At 41.9% G+C, this 11,582-nt stretch overlaps 1 protein-coding gene across 1 annotated transcript in view; it reads left to right on the top strand.

Annotated features, from left to right (window-relative positions):
• The window catches only part of PRCP (prolylcarboxypeptidase), a 514,316-nt gene extending 504,707 nt beyond the window's left edge, over nucleotides 1-9,609 (top strand). Inside the window, exon 9 of the mRNA XM_069639880.1 lies at nucleotides 6,280-9,609. Coding sequence (XP_069495981.1) covers nucleotides 6,280-6,484 — 205 coding nt within the window. The 3' untranslated portion in view covers nucleotides 6,485-9,609. The remainder of the gene's footprint in view (nucleotides 1-6,279) is intronic.
• Nucleotides 9,610-11,582: the final 1,973 nt, after the last annotated feature.

Genomic DNA, 11,582 nt, shown 5'->3' on the forward strand with positions numbered 1-11,582 from the left:
TGATGCCACCTTTGACAATTTTTTTTATATAAAAGAAGTCTTTTTTTAAAGATGTATTGAGAGATGTTACGCTGAGACGTCCGTTGATGTCCGTTGTACTCCCTGTTTTAGATAATTGATATTAAAACAGTTATTCTTTTGCCAACTACCTGAGTCGTTTTGATTATTGATGTTTGAGTTACTTCTGCACCTCCATCTCAAGGGTATTGCTACCTCATCTTAAAGGGCTGGAAGCCTCCAGTTCAACCTCATGGAACTCACAAACCTTTGGCCCCACCCCTCTTCTTGTTGGCCCATCACTTTCTTTGTGTCTGTCTTAGGAAGACTTCTCATCCTTTGGCTTTCACTAGCACCTCTTTTTTCTGATGACACTTAAATCTTTTCCCCCTTTCCGTACTTCACCCCAGCCACCTCGGAACAGATTGCCAACTGTCTCACTGTATTTCGTCACTAGTTGGCTCTTTGCTGCCTAATACCGAACTTTTAAAAAATGGAAGTAGTCTTCCTCCTGGCTTCCAGTGCCATTTTTACCCTCCCTTCTCCTGTCTCCTTCTATCCTAAACTTACTGCCAAGCTTGCTCATTGCTTGCAACCTTGGAATACTCTTTGCTAGTGACTTCCTCTGATGGTCAGATTTACCTTCTCAACATTCAGTCAATTCATCATTTTCTTAATCACCACTTTATGAAAACTCTAATCTCCACCCTTGTACTCCGCAAACAGACTAGTGTTCCAACCAAAGTCTTGGCCTTCCTATGTACTCCTTATTCCCTCTTAACAAAGTACTTAACTTCACTACCTGCCCTCTCTGCAGCCTTCTCAGATCCTCTCTACTTCAACCTACTAACACCATTTTCAAGTTCCATCTCCTAGTCCACAAAGCTATGAATGGTCTTTCTCCTCAATACCTGTCTGATTGTACTTCTGTATACTCACTATTTCGTTCCCTCCACTCCTCTTCTCCAACCTCACTGTCTCATGACTCCCCCATGCCTCATCTCTCATCTACCATTTCTCCCTACTTGCTTACGTGTCGCGCTGTCCATTTGTGGATCTCTTCAAAGCTCAGCTTAAGCTTCACTTACTTGCTAAAGAGGTACCTCCTCCTGCCCTCTCTTCATCCTCCCTACCTGACCCCACCACTCCCTCCTGTGACCCTTACTAATGTGATTGTGTATAGTTATATACTACTCTTTAGTATGAAGCACTTGCCCCCTTAGGTTAATGTTATCTTTGTAAGTCATCTGTTTCTAATAATCTTTTTTCCGGTGTCTTTTATTTTGTCCCTGGTCCATGTACAACTTTCAGTTCATGAGGGTAAAAACAGACTTGCCACATGTTCTCATCTTTGTTCTATTGCACAGGCACCCATCAGGGGAACGCCTCCGCCATCTGTAAATATGTTATGATAAGTCACAAATAACATCCGTGTTTTTCAAATAAATAGAAATAACACGTTTCACTGATGTGGTTTTGCAACAGCAGTGGCCCATGAGTTATAATTAGCAGTAAAGAATTAGCAGAAGTTGCAAAGTAGCAACATCAAGTCAGTAGCAAATAGTGAAGCCGTGTTCTAGCTGATGGAATGAGAAAGTGTAAAGGCTCTTCAAACCATGGATAGCAGGTACATTGGCTAATTGTTTGAAAGTTGTTTTCAGATACTTGCTTATTTGCATGGCACGTCCACTTGTGGTAAACAGCTCTGTGTTGTCTTGTTTATTCATTCAAAATCAGATCAGTGAGAATACAAATTTACAGTGCTTTCTTTGAAGGGTTCAGCTGGATTCAGTGATCTGCTACGACCTCAAAGTAATAAGTCTGATGTGTTAAGAAATCTGCTACCTTTGCTCTTGTTTAGTCCTTTATTAGGTGGACTTCGTGGACTTGCAGTATTATCTTCCCTCCCCCTCAGTGACTGGAGTGCACAGCTCCCCACGGACCCCCACAAATGAATATTGTAAATACCCCATGAGTGTAGAGAGCACTCGGCAGAGTAATCCAGGGCCATTCAGCAGCCTGAATGTTGGTGCTTTGTAGGTTTGCTGGTCAGAGAGACTGTAAATGTGACACAGCTCACAGCCATTATAGAACAGAACGTTCACTTCATTGAGCTGTAGTGAAGTCATCTTTGGCATGCCTGTTGAGGAGGACTGGAGAACTCTGGGGGCCAGGGGACGCCATCAGATGCGAGATGCTATCTCTGATGCTGCTCTATAGGGGATCCCGTAAACACTCTTCTGGACAACGTATTACTTGTCATACAGTTACCCAGACAAGAATAAAGTAAGAGTGAAGGAGTATGTCCGTTAAGATGGATTTCCAAAATCAGCCCTGATGGGAGGAGTTTGGGATGCCACCCTATTATGGTGAAATGGGAAGACACCGAGAGGTTAGACAAACCCAATTCAGGTGAGGTAGCAGAGCAGTCAAGGCTTAGTCGCAGTAAGTGTGAAGGTGGTCTAGGCCTACACTTAGTCCAAACAGAGCAACACCAATAATTCCTGATAGACAGTATAAAAATACAAATATTTATTCGACATTTAGTTTACACACTAAGCATGAAAAAATCACAGGATAAACATATACACATCCACACTAAGGAGAAACAGAATTGCACATGCATCTATTAGCAGTACAATACAGGTGAGGGCTGCAGAGGTTTTTTTTGTCGGCAATCTGGGGATCTGTTTAGTAGTCCACAGGTGCTGTCCTGCGAGCAGCTGGTACAGGCAGTGCCGGCAAGTACAGTGTGGGCTTCATACAGAAGCATGTGTCTGGTAAGAAGGCTTACCATTCTGGCAACCTTTCTTGTCTTAATGTAATACCCTTTCATTGGCAGAGCATGCCTTAGCTTTTCATGATCTACTGGAGGACTATGCTCCGGATGTTGCCTACTTTAAACATTCTGGCCTGTACTAGTGCAGGCACTTCCATCAAACTTTAATATCATTCGGTTGGACCATTCCTCCTTGACATCTGGCGGCGGTATTGCCTTTATTTACAAGTCGGCTTTAGCTAGCTGTGTAATCCTGTTGGTTCATGGGGTTAAAATGGAATCCCTTCTAGTTTATCTATTACACACTCACATTCTTGTTATGTTCTAATGGTTTACTCCCCCCTCCCCCAGCCAATCCTTCTTTTTTTGATGCTTTTTAATAATTTGGTCACTGAGCCTCGACTAAAGTTTAATAAACTGATAATTGTTGGGGATTTTCATTTGAAAGTTCACTCTCAATTAGATAAGCCCCTTTTGTGGTTTCTGTCTAGGACGGAGGATCTTGATCTGCCACAGTTTGTATCTAGCCCTACACATTGCCTGGGCAACACACCTGATATTATTATTTCATCACCTGCTGTGGTTTTGGTCTTCCTAGCTCTTCATTTATTTTGGTAGGACCACTTTGCGATTCCTTTTTCCATAATAGCTTGGAGTACTCCTCGGGTCACCTCCAATATACAAAGTTTGGAAGTGTAGCTGGAGGTCTGTAGGCGTAGCTAAGGTGGCTCAGTCTGTTGAGTTAGTGTGCCAGACCCTTCCAGTGGTGGACCTGATGTCTCAGTCTCAAGTATTTACTGAGATGGAAGATTGTCTTGCCCCTGTTAGATTATCTATACAGCCAGTAAGTCAATCTGAGCCGTGGTTCGATGATGATCTGAAGCTTCGGACCCTTGAGCGACGGCAGGCTGCATGAAAGTGGAGAAGCTCCTACCTACATTCCGTTCGGGTGCTTCTGCGTCTGGCCATTGTCGTGTTTCAGAATGCCATTGTGGCTGCTAAGGGCAGGTTCTACTCGGGTAGGATGGAAGCTGCTCTTAGCCCAGGGAATTATTTGAACTTGTACGCTCTCTATCTTCCACTGCTGTGGCCCAGGCAGGGGTGTCCCCCTCGCAGGAGATATGTGACTCGCTGTTGAATTTCCTCTCTGATTAAATTGCGATTATTTGCAATATGATTTCACTTTCGGGCTCAGGCCCTGCGCATCTTCCACCAATTATACCCGCGTGTGCTCCTCTGAGTCTGTGGTCCTCTTTGCCCTTGCTCTTAGCAGAGGAGATCAGGGTTACATCCATGCTTGAGTCTATTTCCGCGCTGGACTCATCCCACTGGTTGCGTGTAAGGACATTATACTGACTATTGCTCCATGGGTGGTTCAGGCCATCAACTACTCGTGTGTCTGAGTCCATTTCCTCACAGCTGAAACATGCACTGGTGATTTCTCTTTTAAAAATACCTTCCTTGGATTCTTCTTGCCCGCTAAATTTCATCTGATTTCTCTACAACCTTTCTTTATGAAGTTATTGGAGTCTCTAATTTCTCCTCATCTTAACTCTTTTCTTGAATCGTTTAGCTTCTTTGATCCTTTCCAGTCTGGTTTGCGCCCCTGCCATGGCACAATGGGTGTGCTGATCTCGGTGGTGGATGACCTTGAGCGCCTCTGACCAGGGTGGATTGGGAGCCTTGATATTGTTAGACCTATCGCCTGCATTGGACACGGTCGACCACTCCATCCTGCTCACCCGTCTTGCTGCAGCGTTAATCACTGGGCAGGTGTTATCTTGGTTCTCAGCTTTTCTTGGTGATCATTCACACACTCTCTCTCTTCCTCCTTTTCGCTCTGGTTCTGCCCCACTGTCTTGGGGTCGGCCTTGACCCCACTTTGTTTGATTTGTACATCCAGCTGTTAGTTTACCTCATCCATTCCCACAGCCACCTATGTTACTCATATGCTGATGACAGACAGATAATTGTTGCGGCTTGATCTTTCTCATCCTGATCCTGTGTCTTAGCTATGGGGGTGCTTGGAGGATGTGGGGGCGTTGGATGGGCCACACATGGCTTAAATTGATCAAAAAGACTGAGGTCGTGGTGGTTGGCCCCTCTTTTGCTTCTTCTTTGGACTCCCTCTTTTTGGCCTTCTTCTCTTGGTTCCTGTCCTATCCCGGTTTCTGTTGTGAAGGATTTGGGAGTCAAGATCTCTTCCTCACTCTCTATGGAGGCCCAGGTGATATCTATCTATCTATCTATCTATCTGTCTGTCTGTCTGTCTGGGCACTACAAGTTGAAAGTACTGCGTAAGGTATTGGGTTTCCTCCCAGCGCAGTTCCAGGCACCAGCGGTTGCTGCACAGGTGCGGAGTGTACTAGCTACTGTAACTCATTGGTTCTATGTGAAATTATCTTTTTTAAAAGGTCTCGAGAGAAAGACAGATTTACTATGACCGATTTTTCTTTTGAACGGAAAGCCATCATTGTAAAGGTCTTTTTCTCTTGAGACCTCTTTAAAATGAGGACATTCTCACTGATCGCATATGGTGGGTAGATTGTCAGTGAGTGTCTTGCGGTCCCGCGTGTCAAATGCTGCTGAGAGGTGAAGGAGAACTGAGAGGTAAAGGAGAACTAGGAGGCAAGCATGGCCATCATTGAGGGATTTATGGGGCATCATCTATCAGGTCATTCGATATGATATGATAGGTTATTTATAACACGCCTAATACCCAGAGGTTTCTAAGCGTGGACCCGGGGATCGAACTTGTGTGCTCCGTGTCATCTTGCTTCCAAGGTGAGCATGTTGCCCCTGAGCTATCCTCCCGAGACACTGAAAAGGTTATGAAGCAGCTGCAATGGGCCTAATGTAAGATCCACTGAGAAAATCTTCAGGTTCCCCTCCTCCTGTTGGTAGTGCCAAGTGCCTATAATCCGACACTAACTTTGACTTACTCAGTAAATTGAACCACACTGAGCCCATATACTGCCACGGGAAAGACTCTGTTCACAATTATCGAACAGACTTTCAGGAAATCATGTTTCACGCAAAGCCTGCAGAGTGACTAGGTGTACAATTATATTTTATGTGGTGGGGCAAGCCTCAGGAAATTGTGCACAGTAGAATGACATCGTTCATTTCTCTGGGAAGGATATGTTTCTGTAACTAGAGGTGCTCTATTACTGGCCTGTTCACCCCGGCACAGAACTCATGGGGGACCGCTAAGGAGGGAAGAGGGAACATGGGAAGGGGTGGAAGGAGCGTGACATACATAACTGTTCATGGGTATGTATAAACAAGGTGACATTTTTTCTATAGAAGTTCTGAGTGATCTAAACAATTCATGCTTCCTTCTCGAGGTTGTCCTAATCTCTTATTGGAAAACCATCCCATTCTTCTACCGATTAATCTACATTTCTGCTTCTTGATTGACTGTAATTCCCATTATAAAAGGGGTATTATAGGATGCCATTTTAGTTACTGAAAGAAAATAAAGTTGTTTTTCTTTTTTTTAGCAATGGTGGGCTGGATCCATGGTCTGCAGGCGGCGTGCACAAGAACATCACAGATACCTTAGTTTCAATATTTATACCAGAGGGAGCCCACCACTTGGATTTGCGATCAAAACATGCTGATGACCCTGTGTCCGTCGTGCGGGCAAGACAACTGGAAGTTAAATACATGAAACAGTGGATAAAAAAGACAAACACCGCTCTGTAAATGATCTGGCCAAACATGATTTTATACCTCTGTTTCTCTTTTGTGTGTCTCCTTTTCAAATTCCATGTTTTGCTTGTTTCCTAGCACAGTTGGTCCAGTGGAAGGTGTGAATTTGCAGTTGAGAAGTCGTCCAGTTTATCATGATGTTAAATATTTGAACTCCATGTTTTCACAGTGCTGCATTTTTCATAATGGTTTAAATTCACACTGAATCACCACATTGAACATAATTAAACAAAGATTGTGAGAGAGGTCATCCCCTGCTTGGCTTTCCTCTAGTTAGACTAAGTGGTGTTCATGGTTCTCTCTCACCTCTAACATACATGGGTACCTTAAATCTTGGAAAGCCGTAGTTTCCTGCTGAGTTACCATGACAAATGTGGTCTTTTATTTAAACAAAATATTTGTACTGTCTTTTCTCCCTGTATGCACACACATCTTACCCATCTACCTTTATATGTGCATGCATACTTGACCTCATTTTAGACTGGTCTTTCTTCCCTGTCTCTTATAACTTTCTTCAGTTTTGCGAGGAATGTGTGTATTGGTGGGCAGGGTGAAAATGTAGTGCATCCAACCCCCCTAATTGCAAGTAGTTTACAATGTGTTTATGGTTGTCCCCTAACAAATGTATTGTGATTCTCATACATAAAGTACAGTCACTTGTCACGCTTTTATTGGATGGGTGGAGGAAGTGTGGTGGAGTGTCTAATTTGAGAGTGGAACCAGGTGACTGTTCTAATCCTCCCTTCTAAGAAAAAGATTTTGATACTGGAGAAAGATCACTATTCTACTTGTGGCTCAGTTTTTATAACTGCTCATATTGGGAACATTTCAACACAGGCTAAGCATGAGCATTAGGAGCTCTATTTAAAGAAATTCAATTTGCAATGAAGCATGCTCAGGCTACCATCATAGAGGGGGCTTCAAACCTTCCTGCTCCTGTTGTGTGAGGTGCAGTTCATTCAGACATATCCAGTCCACGCTAGCTTTGAGGAGTCCCCTCTTCTTCACTGCCTGTAATATAGTTCTTCATGGTGGACATCTTAATGCAACTTGCAGTCACAGGTTTAAATCTAAGCAGGACAAAGATTCAGACGCCTCAAATGCAAGGCACAAACTGCTGGCATTGGCCTACATTGCAAGCTTCTTGATTGGTTCTGCACACCACCATGCATGCAGCTCCCCTCTTCCTCTTACCCCTGACAGCACCCCCTCTCTTGCGCTGCTGACATATTCTGTGGTCCACAAATCCTGCCATGGAAATTGAAATGGTGGGGTTAGAGAGTCTCCATCTTTAAAGACAGAGTGCCCATTTCTCTTTTTTTGTTCTTATAAAAAAAACATTTGGGCATTCTGTCAGTATAAAATGAGGGAGGTGAATAAGGCTTTAAATGGAACCTGTTACACAGTAGGTTTACAATCAGCACACTCTTAACATTGTATTACATGATTAAGGGTTCCTGTGCAATTATTGCATAAGTGTAGTTCTTGGTACACATAAAGATGCTGTATTTGCTTTTTTTTCAAAACCTTACATCTTCTGTTAAGCTCTTTTGCATCATAGTCATTTCTTGGTACTCTGTAGGAAAAGCCAAAGGGAATAACTTAGAAAATAGGAATTGCTTTTTTCATTTAGATTGATCATTAGAAAGATCAGCTTCTTTAAATTGGCTCTTGTTATGCTGTCTCTGGGACATTGAAACACACTTTGAATAATGCAGGGATTGCGTGTTAACAGGTGCTACCCTAGTTCTGACCAGGAGAGACAAAGTGGGAAGCTTTAATGTCTTGTTTCTAAAATCGAATGTCTTTTGTAGACATTGTGTTCTTGTAGTTTGCAGTACAATGTCTAAGCTTACCAATGCTCAACCACATATGACCATGTTTTACCATGATATTTAACATGGTGTTTTACGAAGGGCGGTTGGGCTGAGTAATGACTGGCTGACTGTAGACCTGCCTCATTTTCCTTGCACTGTTACATGTTGCTTTGCTAGTTTAGCTTATCAGGAGACATTGCTTCACAACAGACTGAGGTTCCGATATATATTTCAGGCAGTAGCTTTGATTTGGACTAGAATGATCAGTCGACAATGGATTGGAAAAGCGAAATAAATGTTCCTTGCTGCCCTCTTTTTTTTTTCTGTAAATGTTGGGGCAGGCTAGCAGTTAGGTATCCTTAATTACAAATTCTCCTTTAGACTTGCTGGAATACTGCCTTGGATATTTAGTTTCCGCTCGTCTCTTGCCAGTCCTTGTCTTGGATCTGGGATCGCTGCCAAGACAGGGTTGTCGCCCAGAAGACTGGGTGTTTTATGTCTTCCCTTTGTTCGTTTTGCACAAATGCTGTTTGTTTTCCCGATTTGCACTTGGAACCGCTAATTGGCTCTCCATGAAAGTAGTGCGGCACTCATAATTTATAAAGTGAGCTGACTGAAAAATAATTAGCCTGGTCATTTAATCCATCCACCGATGTGCTGATGCATTGTCTGTTTGTGGAAGATAGTTTAGCAAGAAGTCTTGTTTTCTATTTTGTAAAACTGTTTGCTGGACAAACATTGGGGAGCTTGGAACACAGTTTTGTTGTTGAACTGTGATGGATCAACTCCTGATGTTAAATATTTTAGAGTGGCCGATGATGTCTGTATAATTCCTCACAAATAAGCAAACACATTTGTTGATTGGTGCAGCATAATAATAAACCACTGACCAAGATTTTGGCATCTAATTTTGATTTGAGGTTTCAAACAAAAAAAAAACTATTCCGCTTATGCAATCGATCTAGGCATGTATGCAACTTCAGTCTCCGTAGGTGAGGTTCACTAGCTAATCGGTCATTATGCAATGTAAAATGATTTGTCAAACAGACTATTGCCCATACATTTCTCTTATTTGGTGATGGGCAGAATCTTTCTTGTGTAGGATGCCAGTGATTGTGACGGAAAAGGCATCCGTTAGTGCTGTGCTACAGAAATTCAAAGGCTCATATGCAAAGACTTTGTAGGAAGAAAAGGGGAGATGTATTGCTTGATGTCATTTCATTTTGTGGTCACTCTCCAGAAACCGCTCCACTGCCATATGTGAAATTTGCTTAAGTGCAATAAAATGTACCAAAGTCTTCACCACTAGACCTTTACTTTCTTGGAAAATGCTCTTTTTATTTGTTTTTTGCACTGTAAATATGTAAGTACAGTTTAAGAAATATACACATTTTACTATATGGTAATTGTTCATTCAGTGATGTTGGAGGGAAATTGTGTAAACATGTGCATGACTCTTCATAGAATACAGATGAGATTGATTCATAACAATGTTCTTTTTGTATGAAATTTGTGGAATTATTTTTGAACTTTTTTGTGTGAACCTTTTTATTGGAGGAAACACATTTTATGTAACTGTTTAATTTGAGGTTTTGTCCAATAGGATGCATTTAAACCTTCCATGTAATTGCATACTAATTGCAATTGCTCATTTTGGCACATGAATCAGTGAATCATTCATGGATATGGACTGCATGCAGGTCATTGATAACATTGATGCAGTATCCAAGTGTGCCATGTTCTTAAGGATTTGTCTGACCACAGATATGGTGTATGTGGGAGTTTCATGTGGAACACATTTTTCAATCAATTTTGATTTGAATATTATGTTCACTTGGCTTTTGACTTTCAGCTTGGTTTCTTCCACCCTTTGTAATATTCAAAAGTTGTGTACTGAAACACGCTTCTCCTTAGACTTATACCCTTTTAGGTTTCCGTCACAAACATCGTCAGAACTTCAGACGTATGTACCACAAGCACGTACTCTGTTTTGTGGTTTCCAATGTCTGTAATGGTTTCCTAGTAAAAACAGCTACTGGTTTTGAGCCAGTGAGCAACGCTACGAGACTGCCATCTAACACCAAGGTTTCTTGTTATAAAGAACAAGTACTACGCAGCATGAGTTGATGTTGCGTGTGCATATTTTGTGTCCATCATTCACGGTTACTAATTGATAATACAATGTTTGGCCTTCCAAACATTTTGTTTGATTTTGTTGACTGTTACAGAATTAGCATGTATATTTTGCTCTTCCCATCCACAATATTTTTGTAATGGGTTTTATATTCTGTGTCTTCTCTTCTGTGAGATGCACTGATTGCCAAAGATTGTTCTCTTGAAAAGGCAGGCTCCTTTAAAACAAAATAAAAAGCCAGCCAGTCACCAATAAACAGTTTTCTTTTTCAAATTCTGTTTCCTTATTTTGTTCAGGTTGCCACTAATATGTTTGGATGTCCTACAAAAACAATATTTTGAGAAATGAAAGAATCCATAGAAACTACTTCAGTGTTCTCCAAGTTAAGTTCTGATGAATATTTGAAACCCTGCGGATTGCCACATGTGCGTCTACCGCAACTATACCTTCAGCCAATGATGTTGATTATGCCACACCATTGTGCACAGGCTTGGTATAAGTGCTGAATTCTCACATCACTGCTTTTGTAACTATCTTGTGTAACGTCAAACTTTGGATGGTCCATTACCAGACCTGTGATGCAGAAACCCCTAACCCACACAAAAACACACACCTACCTAAAACAGTGCACACAACCTCCGTGGCAGGCTGTCTTCCTCCCCAGTGCACACAAATACCTGTGGTGGCTTCTCATCTAAAGCCAAAGAAATAGAAATGTCAGAAGATCCTCACCTGAAGAGTCTGCTGCTGAAGCGGTGCCTTGTACTATTCATGTGTGCTTTGTTTCATTTACCTACCATGGAAACGGTGCACTGGCGCTCTGCACATAAATACTTTCTCAGGGGATTGAATAGCACCTGACAACTGACACAGAAATTCCCACAAACTTAGAGTCAATATTTGAATTGCATGGGACCAAAATGTGAGAAGGCACAAGGAGGGAGTTCTTATTCATTTTAGATTAACAGCAAAAGATGCTGAAATTCCCTTTTCTAAATGTGACATAATGCATTTACCTTGAAAGTGTTGTCAAGTGATTTCAAAGCAAGCATCACATTGTACAAGGATTTGCTTCAATTTTGTAGTGTATTTCGTTTGAAGCATGTGAAATGGGGTCAAATATAAAAATGATGCAACTATA

Source organism: Ambystoma mexicanum, chromosome 7q (genome assembly GCF_040938575.1).
Source record: "Ambystoma mexicanum isolate Mex_15411 chromosome 7q, UKY_AmexF1_1, whole genome shotgun sequence".
Classification (NCBI taxonomy): domain Eukaryota; kingdom Metazoa; phylum Chordata; class Amphibia; order Caudata; family Ambystomatidae; genus Ambystoma; species Ambystoma mexicanum.